Genomic DNA, 18,549 nt, shown 5'->3' on the forward strand with positions numbered 1-18,549 from the left:
CTGAGCACTTGCAGACCTCATCAAGGCATAGATTGTAAGATTGTAACAGCAGTGCACTGAGCACTTGCAGACCTCATCAAGACATAGATTGTAAGACTGTAACAGCAGTGCACTGAGCACTTGCAGACCTCATCAAGACATAGATTGTAAGACTGTAACAACAGTGCACTGAGCACTTGCAGACCTCATCAAGACATAGATTGTAAGACTGTAACAGCAGTGCACTGAGCACTTGCAGACCTCATCAAGACATAGATTGTAAGACTGTAACAGCAGTGCACTGAGCACTTGCAGACCTCATCAAGGCATAGATTGTAAGACTGTAACAGCAGTGCACTGAACACTTGCAGACCTCATCAAGACATAGATTGTAAGACTGTAACAACAGTGCACTGAGCACTTGCAGACCTCATCAAGACATAGATTGTAAGACTGTAACAACAGTGCACTGAGCACTTGCAGACCTCATCAAGACATAGATTGTAAGACTGTAACAGCAGTGCACTGAGCACTTGCAGACCTCATCAAGGCATAGATTGTAAGACTGTAACAGCAGTGCACTGAGCACTAGCAGACCTCATCAAGACATAGATTGTAAGACTGTAACAGCAGTGCACTGAGCACTTGCAGACCTCATCAAGACATAGATTGTAAGACTGTAACAACAGTGCACTGAGCACTTGCAGACCTCATCAAGGCATAGATTGTAAGACTGTAACAGCAGTGCACTGAGCACTTGCAGACCTCATCAAGGCATAGATTGTAAGACTATAAAGAAAAAATATCACGAATTTCAACTCTATGAGATTTTCATCTATTGCGAATAACTATATAGCCTACAAATAGCTAGTGTACCTAATATTTTCATACAGAAGATAAAAGGTGTTAATTGGCTATTTAACTTTAAAATATGCTATAAAATGTGTGCACTTCTTTAGCAATGTAAAATTAAATTTCTAAGCTTTTCCCATTGCAGAGCGAAATTTTTAGTTGGCACCAAAGATCTTTTAATATAACGTCCTTGACATTGTTAGGCATCTAAAATTGATCGTGAAAATCCACTATGGAGGCATCTTCCTTTAAAAAAAAACAAAAAACAATTATTTATTTGGTTCTTTCCCTTTAATTAATATTATGAAGTAGGTTCATAGACATCAATAAATATAGACTGGTCGATTAAAGAGTTTTATGAAACGAAAATTTGTGACTTGCAATTTTGTGTTCTTTATTATACAGCATTTATGAGCAGTATAAAAGTTAAGTATTCATATCTATTTCAGCCACACACCTATATATATTGTAAATAAGGAGGCAGTGTAGTTTTATTTAATCTCTAAGAATGAAGATCATGCAATTTTTCATAATTCGGAAATCCGAATACAATAGATATACATGTTTTCAAGTTACATGAAGTGACTTCCTTCGGCCAGTCTATATTTATTGATGTCTATGAGTAGGTTACAAGTGGTTACACCCCTTTAGGCAAGGAGACAATGTTTTAAATTGTAAACAGAGTTAGGCCTATATCCCAAGAAGCACTTTCTATGTAATTAATGAATTTTGTTTGTTTAAAAAAAAAAACGTGTTTCTCAAACTTTTACTTGTCGTAGTCCCATATGCTGTAGCTACTGGTAGACAAATGCTTTAGGCTTATTACACTTTAACTTATAAAGCTTAAAATCACTTGAATAGTATCTTTGTGAACAAAACTAAATGTAACTTATATAACATTATAGATATATCTAACTTGAGATGAAATGAAATAAACGTATATTTTAAACAATCTATACCACTATCAAAACACGTCATTACATCCTGGCATTCTTTAGTCGTCTGGTATACTTAACACAGCTTATGACAGTGCCGCTTATTTTGCATCATTCTACAAGACTAATATTAAATTAATGCTCTCTCTTTAGAGCTAACAATAAATACTCCCTTTCCATATCACCTAGGAAACACACACACAGATATAACACCATACTAACCAATTGTCGTTTACGTTCCCTCTCCCATCATTTTCGTTCTAAACAAAGCGAATTGAGTGGATATTTACAAATACAACTGTCCCAAAACAAAAAATTACAAATTTTGCTCCTTCTTGAGATTCGCTAAAGTATTTATTGCTAGGGGATCAGATATTCTGCCGCCCCAGTGGTGTACCGGGTAGTTAAAGTTGAAGAAGAAGATTTCTAAATGGTCAAACGAACTAAAAAAAATTACGGAATTGACTTCAGCCTGCATAGTCCGTCTACCATGGCGTATACTTTATGGAATGGTTCAAGCAGACAATGTATTGTGCTTGTAAATTACTTCTAGAGTAATTTAGTTTTCTCTACTAAAGAGTGGACTTCTAATGACCGCAGCATTATCTTATCCCTGAACTGTGTAGATTAGTTTCTCAAGACCACTGCAGTGTAGAAGCTCAACTTCAACGGAAATGTACCCCCTCATTATCTGGGACAAACTACATAGAATTTTAATTTTGATGAAAGCTTTGAGATGTTCAATGTTAGTCTCAGAACTGGGTTGTAAAGTAAATTATCCCTTTCAGACCATTTGATCTATTGGGCAGATTCTATAAAGGTCAGCTGTTTCTTTGGTCTACGGTTAATGAGGGTGTCATGTCACCAGCACAATGAACAACCGCCTATATTTTCCCTAACTAATGTCAGGTATTCATTAGAGCTGAATGGACTTAGGGTAGTCCTAAAAATCCCAAAATTCAAAAAAATCCCAGCCTTCACCAAGATTTGAACCCTCGACCCCTCGGTTCAGACACCAAGCACTTTACCACTCAGATTCCCCCCCCCCCCCCAACCTCAACTGGGTTGTACTTGGATATTAATATCACCAAATTAGAGAGATGTCCTTGATTTTTGTTCTTCAAATTATTCTTGACTTTCTTAATGATGCCCACGAGGTGCCAGATTTTTTAAATTTCAGACTGAAAAGTTACTTGAAACCGCTAAATCTGACTGACAGAGAATGATTTTTGTTAACACAAAGATCGCTAAATCGGGTTCTAAATGTTAAAATTGTGCGAAATGTTGTTGCCTTTCACCAATTGATGCCCCTTGCGGCTAGTACCAAACGTATATGCCCTGGTGCGCCTCTTTATATTATGTCTATTCAATTTATGTGACTGTTTCTGCTGTGTTGTTTTTATATGAGAAATGAGTCCATAAGGATCAATAAAGCAGTCTTAGTCTTAAAAGGGTTAAAACATTTGTAGACTATATATCTGACAAAAGAAAAAGGTCTAAGTTAAGACTACCTACTGCGCCCACTCAGGACAAGAAAAAAATCTCTTCAGACTTGTGATAAGTGTGGACTATTACAACCCTTTCCACAGTGTCCGTCACAGACAATCACGCAACATCAGACATTTGGTTGAAGCAATTCAGTTTTAATGTTCTGAGAGTTTGACAATTCTCAGACAATATGAAGAGACACCATTATTTTTTGATTAATTACGATTAAAGTGGGAGACAAGATGTATCTCAAAAAAATGTTTGATTATACGCTGAGAATACAATGTCTACAATTCTGTTAGCAATACTTTTGTTGGAACTTTGTATTTTAAAAATATTTATTGCATATAATAGCCATTCATAACTATAATAGTTTTACTTAAATAAATTAAATATATTAACAAAATTAAACTTCTTTTGTAAGTATAAAGAGATACATATCACGAAAGTAAAATTTTTAGTCTACGTTAACTTCCCTTGTTTTGTTAATTATTATTTTAGCGGCCCCTGTAAGGTAATTTTGTGGGAATTGTCTGTTCGTCCCGTTTAGATCTCGTAAACTAGAAAAGATAGTGAACATCCGACATCATACTATTTTAGTTTATTCAAAGATCTGATGCAACGGCTACTTTTTTCTTTTCTAAAAGCGAAATATCTCATTTTTTTAATCACTTATGCAAGCAGTTTTTTCATAAATATACACCACTTTTACAACTATTCACTATTAATAGTAACAGTATGGGAGGCTCTTTAGTGGGGGAGGCACCTCCATAGCATATTTTCAACACATTTACGCAAATGGTTTTAGACTTTTTGTTAAAAAATTAATTTTTTTTTACATTTTTATTACTACGTTATGTAAGTTCTGGCCTACTAACTACTAAGTTTACCCAAAAATAATGTTTACTTTTTTCAAAGAAAAAACAAATCTTTTTAGTATGCATATAAGTAGGACATAATTTAAAACAACAATTAATAAGTAGGTTTTCATATTGTCGTGTGAACTGCAGTGCCATAATATACTTATATTTTTTTTTTTTACGGAAATGTTTTTTTTTTCGTTTTTTTTTTAAGATTTGAATAAGAAATTGACCCTTTACAAAACAATTAGATCAATTAGATATTCATTATAAGACATCAGTTAGGCCAGGTTCGCATTCAATTTCACATTCACTTTCACCTATCCACAGGACGACGTGGGATAGCAGTGGGCGGGATTCGAACCCGGGTACTTAGTCAGCCATCGCTTGATTGTATTTGAGAATATTTCGGTCAAGTAAATATTTTTATTGTAATACATTTTGAGTGCAAAGCAAGACCAATCGTTAAAAAGGCCTAAACACTGACCTGCGATGTTCCAACCAGTGGACAGTTTAGACCAATAGCTTGATGTCACGTGACAAGTCGTGAAGTTGGACCTGTGACATGTCAACGAGATATTAGTAACAAATCTTCAGACCTCTTTCACCCTTGTAACAATTCGTAACACATTTTTATACCCGTTACTTACCCCCCCCCCCCCCACGTTATACGAACGTTCCCTAAACAACTGTTGACCAAAAGCGTTTATTTTGTGCTTTCAGAGGATGTAAATTGTGTAGACAATTTAAAACAAGATCAAATAGCTCGTGTTATTGAATAGATCTAGAAGTGTATCATGGCTTTGTTGAGTTGAAGGATGTGATTGTTGTATTCAGACTAGCAGAAACTCATGCATCAGTACATCAGTACCTGGTGCATCAGTATATCAGTACCTAGTGCATCAGTACCTAGTGCATCAGTACCTAGTATATCAGTACCTAGTGCATCAGTACATTAGTACCTAGTGCATCAGTACATTAGTACCTAGTGCATCAGTACACCAGTACCTAGTGCATCAGTACATCAGTACCTAGTGCATCACTATCTAGTTCGTGAGTACCACATGAAACAGCACCTAGTGCATCATAACCAGGTACATCATACCACTTAAATCACTACCTAATGCATCAGTGCCTAATACTAATACCGTTTGAATCATTAAACAGGTCATCGGTACCACGTCGATCAGTACCTAGCGCATCAATATCACGTAAATCACTACCTAGTGCATCAGTACCTAGCATATCAGTACAACGTTCTTTAGTACTTTGTACTTTAATTCCATTTGCATAAGTACCTCCTGCAGCAGTACCTAGAGCTTCAATACCTCATGCATCAGTATCTAGTACATCTGCACTACCACGAAACAGTACCTAGTGCATCATAAACTTGGACATAAGTACCACGTAAATAAGTATCTCATCCATGATCCATCAATACCTAGTGGATTAGTACCTAGTGCATCAATACCTAGAAAATCAGTACCATGTGAATAAGTATCTAAGTGCATCTAACACCAACTTTACTTCAATCTCTTGAAAACATTACACTTTTTGCGTATACAGCTTCAGTTGATATAACTGTCCACAGGTTGCTACATCGCAGGTCTGTGGTTAGGCCTTTTTATAACGTTGGTCTCGCTTTGACACTCAAAAATTATTACAATAAAAATATTTTCTTGACCAAAATATTCTCAAATACAATCAAGTGATGGCTAACTAGTAGTGTGGTATGCACTATGCGCTGTCGTTTGGTGGTCTCAATTGTCCCGGGTTTGAACCTGCCCGCTGCTATCCCACGTCGTCCTACGGAAGGTTTGGTCTCTGGTGTAATTATCTTCCGAAATTGAAGGGACAATCTAAGCATTGAAAACAAAACAAAAACCTTAACAAAACAAGGGCAGTAACGTAGGCTACAATTTAAATTTCCATGGTAAAAATTCCATTTAGCTACAACAGATTATTAAATATGTTAATGTATTTAATTTGTATAAGTAAAACTAATAGAGTTATGTATGGCTATTATTTGTTACAACAATGTTTAAAATACAAAGTCTCCACAAAATTATTGTTAACAGTAGGTATTGTATTCTCAACGTATAACGAAACATTTCTTTGTTATACATCTTCTTTTAAACTTTCATCGTCATAAGTCCATTATTAAATGTGTTTTGCTAATATAGTCTGAGACTTGTATAACTCTCAGAACGTTAAAGTTTCAATCCAACATTTCATGCTGCGTTAGCGTCTGTAATGGACTCTGTGAAAAGTGTTATCGACATTTATCGCAAGTCTTTAGGGATTCCTTCTTATCGTGAGTGGGCGCAGTATGTAGTCTTAACTTAGATAACTTAAACTAGATCTTTCCTTTTGTCAGATATATAGTCTACTAAAGTTTTAACACTCTTTTAAAAACAAAAGAGGTGTACCAGGGCATGTGCGTGTGCTACTGGCCGCACGGGGCATCAATTGGTGAAGGGCAACAATATTTCGCCTATTGTTAACATTAAGAACCCGTTCCCGATTATGTCATGTGTGAGTAAATGGATCATTCTCTGTCAGCCAGATTTAGCGGTTTCAAGTAAGTTACCATAAGATAGTCTGAAATTTTAAAAAATCTGGCACTCAGCGGGCATCATTAAGGAGTTAAAGAATAATTTGCAGTACAAAATCATGAACATCTGTCCAAGATGGTGAAATTACTATCCAAGTACAATCCAGTTCGAGGGGGGGGGGGGTGAGTGGTAAAGCGCTTGGTTTCTCAACCGACAGTTCTCGGGTTCAAATCTTGGTGAAGGCTGGGATTTTGAATTTCGGGATTTTTACACTAATGGGTACCTGTCATAAGTTGTAGAATGTAAAGGAGGTTGGTCGTTGAGTTGGTCACATGACACCCCCATTTCGAATCGACCAAAGAAACAGCTGACTTTTATAGCATCTGCCAAATAGATCACATGGTCTGAAAGGGATACTTTACTTTACAACCATCCTAAGACTAACATTGAATATCTCAAAGCTTTATCAAAATTACAATTCTATGTACTTCATCCCAGATAGTTGCCGTGTTAAATTAAACTTACTGCAGTGGTCTTGGAGAAATTAAGTTTAGGCATAAGATAATGCTGCGATTATAAGAAGTCCACACATTAGCATTGAAAAAAAAAGTACTCCAGAAGTAATTTACAAGCACAATGTCACGAATCGATACTGTGACCTAATTCGACTTGTTTCTAGAAGCCGGGGTCAGTTCAAAGAAGACCGAAAACCAACACACGTCCAGTCAGGGAAAGAGGTCAGGGAAAAAAATAGCATACGTCAGTTTCTAGAAGGTCATAGTTAATAAAATATTTAGAATAAAATAAAAGTTTCTAGGATTCTGGAAAAGACGGTTTAGAAAAGCATAAAATTAGGGGAAGCTAGTTAGTCGGGGTCCTTGCATAGTAACTGTCTTGTGTTGTAGTGAGTTCTAAAACGACTGCAGGTCCACTAGTTGAAGTTGTATTATTAAGTGTAATGTTACCAAGAGATTCAAGTCAAGTTGGTATTAAATTGAAAGTTTACGTAAATGTTTAGTTTGAAGACGTTTGATAAAGAAAGGAAAAACAGATGTTTCTCTTCATTTTTGTTGTCAAGTTATTTATCGACATCTTCGGCAAGATGATTCTGTTTGATGCATTATTAATATAAGAAATATATCAGGTAATAAATAAGTTATATCTACCAAGCACTTTACCAATCAGATCTCTCCCCCCCCCCTCAAATGGGTTGTACTTGGATATTAATATCACCAAATTAGAGAGATGTCCTTGATTTTAGTTCTTCAAATTATTCTTTGCCTCCTTAATGATGACCACGAAGTGCCAGATTTTAAAAATTTCAGACTGAAAAGTTACTTGAAACCGCTAAATCTGGCTGACAGGGAACGATCTTGTTAACACGAAGATCCCTAAATCAGGACCTCGGGTTCCAAATGTTAAAATTGTGCGAGATTTTGTTATCACCAAATGATGCCCCGTGCGGCCAGTACCACACTCACATGCCCTGGTGCGCCTCTTCAAAAAGTGCTACAACTTGTGTAGACTATATGTCTGACAAAAGGAAAGGTCTAAGTTCAGATTACTTACTGCGCCCACTCAGGAGAAGAAAGAATCTCGACTTGAGATAAATGTGGATTATTACAAAACTTTCCACAGAGTCCGTCACAGACAATAACGCAACATGAAATGTTTGGTTGAAACTAGTCAATCTTTATGTTCTCAGAGTTTGACAATTCTCAGACAATTTACAAAAAACCCTCCTATCTATGTACAATGACGATGAATGTTTCAGAAGAGATGTATAACAAAGAAATGTTTGGTTATACGCTGAAAATGGCCTACAATACCTACAATTCTGTTCACAATACTTTTGTTGAGACTTTGAATTTTTTAAAATGTTATAACATATAATAAGCATGCATAACTCTATTAGTTTTACTTATACAAATTAAATACATTAACGTAATTAAGAATCTGTTGTAGCTAAATGAAATTTTTATCATGGAAATTAAAATGTAGCCTACGTTACTGCCCTTGATTTGTTAAGGTTTTAAAATGTTTTTTTCTATATATATATATCTGAGAAAAGGAAAGATCTCGGTTAAGTTATTTAAGTTAAGACTACATACTGCGCCCACTCACGATAAGAAGGAACCCCTAAAGACTTGCTATAAATGTCTATTATTGTAAGACTTTTCACAGACGATAACGCAGCATGAAATGTTGGATTAAAACTTTTACGACCTGAGAGTTATACAAGTCTCAGACTATATTGCAAATCCACCTGGATAGGCAGTAATGACGATGAAAGTTCTAAACATGATATATCTCAAAACAATGTTTGATTATACGCTGAGAATACTATAAATACAATTGTGTTAACAAGTCGTTTGTGGAAACTTTGTATTTTAAACATTGTTATTACAAATAATAGCCATATATAACTCTATTAGTTTTACTAATCCAGATTAAATACATTAACATATTTAATAATCTGTTGTAGCTAAATGGAATTTGTATCATGAATATCTAAATTGTAGGATAGGTTACTGCCCTTGTTTTGTTAAGTTTTTTTTTCTTGTTTTCTTTTCCATGCTTAGAATGTTCCTTCAATTTCGGAAGATAATTACATCTTAGACCAAACATTCTACAGGACGACGTGGGATGGCAACGGGCAGGCTTCAAACCCGGGACCAATGAGACCACAAAACGACAGCCCATAGTGCACACCACACTGGAGTTTGATGATGATGATAATGACTTTAAGTTAAAGTCAACAATTTAAAATATGTCAGGAATTTCTTCTTTCTTAAGAAATTTGTGTCAGAACAACATTTATATACACTTGTTTAGACCCAATCAAAATAAAGTGAAGACATACATCATCAGTACTAAACGATCAAAAATGTACATGTGACCGATATTTGGTGAACTAAATATGTCTACAAGCCTGGCCCTTAATAGCGTAAAATTGAAGCTCAGATTTTCAAACTTAGATTCATCCTAGCCAGGGCCGGTCTTAGGCCACTGCAACCTATGCGGTTGCAGTGGGCCCCGCGCTTTCATAGGCTAATTCAAGGTGTAATTATTAAATTGCAAAAAATATACGAAAAACTTATGGAAATCTCCTGAATTTATTAAAATCTCCTGAAAACTCTTAAAAATCTCCAGAAAAATAGACAAAATTGTCATTTGTGGGTGTCATTCATTGCGGACAACGCCAATCCTACGCGCGATAAAAGAAAAAAAAAGCATTTTCAGCTTTCATGTAATAAAATGTAATAATCGGGCAAATTTGACCTTAATCGGAAGTTCCAATACTTTATTTAGTTTTATAGTCACTGGCATTTAAATATGTCATTGGTTACAAGGTTCGTCAAGTACAGATCGCAATTTTTAACTTAGTAAAGAATGAATACAATTCAAAGTCGAATTTTTTTCTTATACAAAATCTTAATTTTCACTTATTATCCTTATTCCCACACAAACTAGGCCCCGCGCAATCAGTTTCGCATATGGCCCCGCAATCGCTAGGACCGGCCCTGATCCTAGCTGCCAAAGTAGACCAGGGCTCATATTAAGTCAACACTCTCAAAAGAAAAAACGACTTGATAAATAAATTTGCCATTCATTACATCGGATGAAAACTAAAGACCAACAAATGAAGCGGGCATCGACTGAGCCAGCGACCAACTAGCAGTCTAAAATCCTTGAGCGTCAATCGCACAGCTCGAGCTAGACTTGCCTAAGAAAAGGGGATTTCATTCATGTGTTTCTCATTTCTGATTAGTATTAATCACAAGGATAATTATGCATAACATGAACGCGTCTAAGTGTGTTTTGATTTTTTTGTTTAGTAAGTATATTATTGACCTTTTTAAATTCTAAAATGTTTAGATTGTTGGATGTAAACTATAGTATGTCACATAAGTATTGGTTAACTAAAGATAAGATATAAGATGTCATACTTGTCTAATGAAAGAACTGTACTCATTTACGCGTTTGTTTTCTATGACCTTCCATGAATAATACAAAATAATAATTTATAATAAGTTATAATAATAAGCCAACGTTACGACTTTCATAAGACGTTTGTGACAGGGACACACATTATAAGACATTACAACCAATTAATTTTAATTAAATTAGTTCTATGGTTTTATTACAAAACGAATAACTATTTATTAACTATTTACGTAAGTTGTTTTTTTTTAATAAAATATAGTGATACGGATACTCAAATATTTGAAAGCCATGACAAAGAAAGGAGGCCTCATAGGCTTATGGGCCTAATTTTAAAAAAAATCCTTTTCTCTATTCAAATAATATTATAGGGCTAAATAGCGATAGAAATGTGTGTGCCGTGTCTGAAGCAGTGTTGAAAAATGATTTAGACCTTTCTAACTAGCTCTGAAGGCGACATCTTGCTTAGCGTTGTAAACATCAAAAAGGAACACAAAAAACAAAAGTAGTGTTTTCTGGGTAATTTAATTAAGACGTTTATTGTGTTAAAAAAATGACAGTATTGTTCACATGAGACCAGAAAAACAACAACACGATAGTCCTTATATTTTTTTCTCGTACATCTACTACTAGATATGCGTCACAGCTGGGAAGTACAGGTAGAGGTAATTAACTCAAAGCTGGGTCTAATCGATGTCCACTTTTGTTCTCTTGATGTTCCAAACCTATTGCCGTGGCTTATTACTGGGAATCGCCGATTCATTTTCATCACTATTATTATTGTTGTGATAATGAACTAATTTTCATCCTATGGAAGAGACAGGGTCGAGCTTCGTTAAAGGGAAACAAAATTCATTGTAGTCCTCTTAACAGTGTTATTATTATCATTATTACGAATATTCATTCTCTGGCACTGCCACTGTCGAGTTTCGTTAAGAGAAACAAAACTCCTTGTAGTCCCTTTATCAGTGTCCGCTGCTAGAAACTTTCTGGTGATGTGCCAGATCTGCAGCAATACCGTCCTCTGACAGGCAACGAGAGTCTTCTTAGGAATATTAAGGGCCTTGAAGGTATCTGTGAGGTCAGTTGACATTATCCCCTCGGTTGATATAACAATGGGGTATATTGTTATTTTAGATAACTACCATAAACGCTTAATCTCCAAGCCTAGCTTCCCATACTTTCGTTGTTTTTCCATTTCAGTTTTTATTAATTTATGAGACAGTGGTACGGCGATGTCAATAATGGTAGCGTTTTTTCCCTTTTTATCAATAAACAGCAGCTCAAGGCGATTAAATCTACCATTTTGTCAGTCCGATATTATTATTATTATTATTATTATTATTATTATTCATTTTATTGTTGTTGTTGACCGTCATCTTTCCATCGTATGCTTTTGTAATCCATCTATGTTGTTTTTTTCCGACATTTAGAATTGATGTAACACATTTATAGTTTTTACAAACATTGTTTCCTGTTATGTCTTTCCCTCAAATAATTGCAAGCTTTTGGTTTCCGGTGCCCGTCTATCTCACATATATTTCTGTTTCCGGTATCAACTTTTTTCACATATTCTCTACCGATATCCTTTTCTCTTTCATGTTTTCTACCGTTTCCCCTTTCTCTCACAAATTTGATTCCGGTACCCCTTTCTCTCACAAATTTGCTTCCGGTACCTCTTTCTCTCACAAATACGCTTCCGGTACACCTTTCTCTCACAAATACGCTTCCGGTACACCTTTCTCTCACAAATACGCTTCCGGTACCCCTTTCTCTCACATATTTGTTCTTGGTACCCCTTGGTCTTAATTACATGCACGTGGTACCCTTTTCTCTTAAAAATTTGTCCCAGATATATGTTACTGGTACCCTTTTTTCTTAAACATTTGTTCCCGCTAGCTGTTTCTCTCATATATATATATATATTTTTTTTTTTCCCGGTACCCCTCTTTCTTATATATTTGTTCCAGCTAGCCCTTTCTCTCACATATATGTTCCCGGTACCCCTCTTTCTTATATATTTGTTCCAGCTAGCCCTTTCTCTCACATATATGTTCCCGGTACCCCTCTTTCTTATATATTTGTTCCCGCTAGCCCTTACTCTCACATATATGTTCCCGGTACCCCTCTTTCTTATATATTTGTTCCAGCTAGCCCTTACTCTCACATATATGTTCCCAGTACCCCTCTTTCTTATATATTTGTTCCAGCTAGCCCTTTCTCTCATATATATGTTCCCAGTACCCCTCTTTCTTATATATTTGTTCCCGCTAGCCCTTTCTCTCACGTATATGTTCCCAGTACCCCTCTTTCTTATATATTTGTTCCTGCTAGCCCTTTCTCTCACATATATGTTCCCAGTACCCCTCTTTCTTATATATTTGTTCCCGCTAGCCCTTTCTCTCACATATATGTTCCCAGTACTCCTCTTTCTTAAATATTTGTTCCCGCTAGCCCTTTCTCTCACATATATGTTCCCAGTACTCCTCTTTCTTATATTTTTTCCCGCTAGCCCTTTCTCTCACATATATGTTCCCAGTACCCCTCTTTCTTATATATTTGTTCCCGCTAGCCCTTTCTCTCACATATATGTTCCCAGTACCCCTCTTTCTTATATATTTGTTCCCGCTAGCCCTTTCTCTCACATATATGTTCCCAGTACTCCTCTTTCTTATATATTTGTTCCCGCTAGCCCTTTCTCTCACATATATGTTCCCAGTACCCCTCTTTCTTATATATTTGTTCCCGCTAGCCCTTTCTCTCACATATATGTTCCCAGTACTCCTCTTTCTTAAATATTTGTTCCTGCTAGCCCTTTCTCTCACATATATGTTCCCAGTACTCCTCTTTCTTAAATATTTGTTCCCGCTAGCCCTTTCTCTCACATAGGCCTACAAGTTCCCGGTACCCTTTTCTCTTAGATATTTGTCCCAGATAACCACTTTTCTCACATAAATGTTACCTGTACCCCTTTTTACTTAAATATTTGTTCCCGGTAATCTGTATTCTTCAATATTAGTCGATACATAGCAGATGGTTATATCGTTAATACTTGTGACACACTGTTAGATCGAGATGTTAATTAAACAATGCAATTTTGAAGGATCAACATGGTATGGTGTATGTACCAGATGAACATAGAATGATATAGAATACAATATAATTGAACTATAGTTTTCAACATGAAATACCAGTAGGATTAAATGGAAATGGAATTTATACTTTAAAAAACTTTTTGATTCTATCTCTTCATCCTCATTGCGTCCACGCCTTCTCCACTCTCTCTCTCTTTTTTTCTCTTTCTTTCTCTCTGTCTCTATCTCTCTCTTTTTTCTCCATATTTTCCTTTGACTCTTACTTTCTATCGTCTCCCTCTTTCCTAGTTTTCTTAACTTTTTGCTACTTCTCTCTCTCTCTCTCTCTCTCTTTTCCTCTTTTTTTTTCCACATCACTCCCTCTCTTATCCATCGTTTACTTTTCTGAGAAATAAATAAAAAATAACATGAATTAATAATAATTAAAAAAAATCTCTTTCTCTCTCGTTATCACATTAAAAAATGTCTATTTTTATTTGGAAAACAAAAAAAAATGATTTGATTGAGAAAATGTTTATACGTAATAAGTCGACGTGACGTCATCCTTGTACGTAAACCATTGTACAAACAGGACAGGGATTGGTTGGCAGAGGTAGCGCCTCTCTGTCTGCTGTTACTGTATTAAAGCCAGACCACTCGTTATAGAAGGCCTCGACACTGACCTGCAACGTCACAACTTGTGGGCAGTTAATACCAATAGCTCGTTGCCAAGAGTGAAGCCATGAATATCTGCACTGACGTAAATTCAGCGCTGCAAAAGACTCTTAACAAAATAAACTTATCTGTTGCGAAATCAGGAGGTGACCTTGATGAGAACACGTTGAAACCTGAGGAAAAGTTAATGTCAGGGGCTGGTGTCAAATGGTTTTAAAAAATTATGACACAGCAGACACACACACAAAAGAAGATTAATGTTAATTAACTCAACAGATACCTTCGCAAACAGCACCGTGCACTCGGCTAGCAAAATCAATTATGAAATTGTGATTGTAAGCCAATGTCCAAACAAAGCTATCAGGTGGCGCTGCTAGCAACATACTAGCCAGAGATCGTCTGCTAGATCTAGATCCAACCGCGCTTCCGGTAATAACGGAACGATAAAGTAAATGATGGGAAATGTCACGAAATGTAAATCAGCAGTTTGACTCAATCATTGTATGAGATTCTAGAAGTCAATGTGACTCTAGCGATAAATGTAACGTCAGTTTTGTAAAATGCTCAAATATATTATTACTAGACTCGGTGTGAATACTGTGGGGAATGTTTTCGCTCATTATTTTAATAATTGATTCGCCATTTAATAATTGTACATTTTTAAAGCTAACTTAAAAAATAAATAGCGGCTATATCTTCTTTGATCGGTTCTCAAACTCTTATTGGATCAGCTCTCAGTGCTCTTATTGGATCAGCTCTCAGTGCTCTTATTGGATCAGCTCTCAGTCCTCTGTTTACTTTGCTCCCAGCCCTTTGTTTGAGCTGCGCTATGTCTCTTGGACTGTGTTTGTAGAAGCTTTGATTTAAAGGCCAAATCTTACTTTTTTATTTCCACAGATTTCTTGACTAATTCATTTCTATCCAAACAAAACTGTCAGATCTGAGAATCAGACTACGTTGTAGTTGTATTAATTAGTGTATCTCACTTTACGCTCAAACCATAGGGAGCTGCATAGCGTATACTGCTGCCAGGGCCGACCCTGGATAATTGGAGGCTCTAGGCGAAGTGAATTTGGTGACCCCAAATGAAATAAAAAAAAATATAAAAAAAAGAAACAGCGAAAAAATAAAATTCACAATTTATTAAAAACCTTTCCATGTACATCTAAATTGACAAATGACTGAGCGCAATTTTCGTGGGGGAGACATAGTAAGACTAGAAAACAGAGTCATAATTCTCTACTATTTTTGAGATCTGATTTAAGTTTCGCAATTTTCACTCTAATTTTTTTTTAGTTCAGTGCGTTGCCTTGATTGCCTATGACTAAGGCCGGCCCTCCTGCTGCCTTGCCTTGTGCTATATCTCTTTTCATTTGAACGGCTATCTTTGCGGCTCCTAACTTGTTGATGTCTAAGAGCTGAGCCGAAGGCTCTTCGAGCTCTAAGTTTGAAAAAAAACCCTGTTTGGACGCCAAACAGTAAAAAAAAAAAAAAAACTGTGTGAACACACAGTTCTGTTTGGGAGAGACCCTAGACAATGCCTATGTAAGGCATTGCTGTTGACCGATGCGTTTGGCCCCCGACACGTGGGCTAGATACACGGCCGAAGGCCGAGAATGCACCGGGGACTTCTGCCATTTTCCTTCAATGTACCAAGCTAACTGTGCGGGACCCGCCATTTGTGTAACGGTCCCTTTGAGGAACAGCGCATGGATTGGTGACATGTTTGTGGGGACTTTATTACAACCCCGCCCGTGCAATGAGTGGACTCTCGTCTACCCGTGGGCATCCCCACGGGAGTCCTGTGTTGCTACCCATTTAGCCTAGCCACTTCCTCAAATGGCCGTTTCCACGCGGGCGCCACGATGAGGCAGGGCAACGTGCCCGCGGCGGCTCCTAACTTGAGTTCAGCCTAGTTCCCCGTCTTTCCCAGGGTGTCAGCAAAAGGTTTGGGCTACTAGCAACAGACTAGTAGGACTAGATGCGACTGCACTTCCGGTAATGGCGGATTGATAAAGTAAAGGGTTGGAGACCTGTAGCAGCAGTTTGGGTGTAAATATATCTTACGTCTTTGATGGAACGTTGTCTGAACGCAAGTGCCGCTTGGATAATTGATAGTCTACAACATGGCTCCAACATAAACATACAGACATTAAAGGAAGTCAGGGAATATGGATATCTTCTTCTTCTAGCCTGCTTTTTGCTGCTGAGCTGTCAGCTCTTTTGCAGAGAAATATGGATATAAAGAATAGTATATAGAATAAAAATTTCGGACCGGGCTTTCTGAATAAACAAAAAGAGAACACAAATTTAATATAAAAATTCTGCCTAGAAAATAGCCACTAACGTTAGAACAGGTATAAGAATCAGAATATAATATAAATATTAAATAATATTAAACCAAGCTATAAAAAAAAAAACAACTACCATGTGTTTCTCTGACAACAGACGAAAAGTCTTAAACTCGTTCCGCATGACTGGTTAATAAAAACACCGGACGTTCACACTATAAGCGAATCAAAAGATTCCTTTCAATATGTAAGAACTCCTGGCATATCAACCTGCGTATTAATGGTGACAATAGGATCTCTGTTCAAGAGTTATACGCTATGTTAATTATCTCCACTTTGGTTGAATCTGTTTTATTTCGCCATATAGATCTGCTCTGTGTTATATTGTTACGTGTTTCTGATTTTCTGGCTAAATGTACTAGGCACACAAATAAAAGAAACACTGCAAAGAACTTGACGACTCAACTTTCAGCTTTAAATAACTTTATTTAAATTATAACTATAACAATTCGTCACTGTAACATGTAGCGTATACGTCTTACATCGACTGTATCGACTGTAACGGCTCAAGTCCACTCTCTTCTACTGTCTCGCACAGTAGAGAACAGTATCGACGACTGTACTGACTCTTTTCACATGAACATCTCTGGTTTATAAAGAGTCCCTAATCGCTTGTCTATTGTTGCAAAAACACTGCTAGTACCCTCTGGAACAACATGGGAGGAAACATCACATCCTGTTGTTGTTTATACATGTCGATTCCAGAGGATGCCTGCTGCAGTGTCATCTCGCCGAGGTCACACGTAGTGACCTCTAACTGTCACTGTTCATTTGTCACAATGCCCCCCTTCGTAAATCTGTTCGTCCTCTGGAACAACACGTGAGGCACGTCCCATCCTGTCTTTGTTTACATGCATAGATTCCAGATAACACTCGGTGCTGTGTCATCTCGCCGGGGTCACACATAGTGACCTCTACCTGTCACTGTTCATTCGTAACACTATGTTAGGTCCTGCTAGGTTGATTCTTGACGTCGAGCTATTGATGTGTTGACTATTGACAGAAACAAAAAAGATTGGACTTAGAAAGAGGAACGCGAGGCTGTCCGAGGGAGGTAAATGTCGTGATTGAACTGAGTTATGACCAGAGGCCCTTGTACTAGTTCCTTCTTCTGTCGTTTAATCGCGTGCCCTCATCCATTAAACCACGTGAGAGAACATTCGACCATATATTTGGTTCAAAGTGTGACATCGGGTTGGTAACGTTTAGTGGCGTCAAAAAAAAAAAAAAAATTCTGTTTAAAAGGGGAAGGCACACCAAACACCTGCTTTTTAATGTATCGGGTTTCTTTTCCCTTCATCTGTCATCTGTATCTCCCTCACTGAAGAGCCACACACTGGACGTGTTCCCAGCTTCTTAGACAACACTCGAAATATTTACAGACCAAGACATTCTTTTAGTATGTCCAGAGCTATCTGTTTCTGTTCAAGAGTTATGATTAGAGGTCCCTTGTTTCTGTTGTTAGGAGTTATGGTTACTTGCTCCTTCTATCATACAGTACACCCTTGTTTATGTTGCAAAAGGTAAAGTTAATAGTTTCTGTTGTCAAGAGTTATGGTTATTTGTTTCTGTTGTCAGAAGTTTTGTTTTTGGTGCAAAGAGTTATGGTTACTTGTTTTGTTAAGAGTTATGCCTACATGTTTCTGTTGACAACATTTATCTATCTATATATATATATATATAATTCTATTCTATGCGTGACACCACCAAAAGTCATGGAAAGATAACTCTTTTATTTCTGCAAGTCGGGCTAGAGTTACCCCACGTAAATTTCGCGATGAAAAAAAAGAGGGGGGGGGGAGAGAACATGTAATCTTCCCTGTATTCACATGTTA

General features: G+C 36.8%; 1 protein-coding gene across 1 annotated transcript in view; it reads left to right on the forward strand.

Annotated features, from left to right (window-relative positions):
• The first annotated feature begins 10,335 nt into the window (after positions 1 to 10,335).
• The window catches only part of LOC106056143 (putative ferric-chelate reductase 1 homolog), a 58,553-nt gene continuing 50,339 nt past the window's right edge, over positions 10,336 to 18,549 (forward strand). Inside the window, exon 1 of the mRNA XM_056006622.1 lies at positions 10,336 to 10,507. Within this exon, the coding sequence (XP_055862597.1) occupies positions 10,462 to 10,507 (46 nt within the window). The 5' untranslated portion in view covers positions 10,336 to 10,461. The remainder of the gene's footprint in view (positions 10,508 to 18,549) is intronic.

Source organism: Biomphalaria glabrata, chromosome 12, assembly GCF_947242115.1.
Source record: "Biomphalaria glabrata chromosome 12, xgBioGlab47.1, whole genome shotgun sequence".
In the NCBI taxonomy this organism is placed as follows: domain Eukaryota; kingdom Metazoa; phylum Mollusca; class Gastropoda; family Planorbidae; genus Biomphalaria; species Biomphalaria glabrata.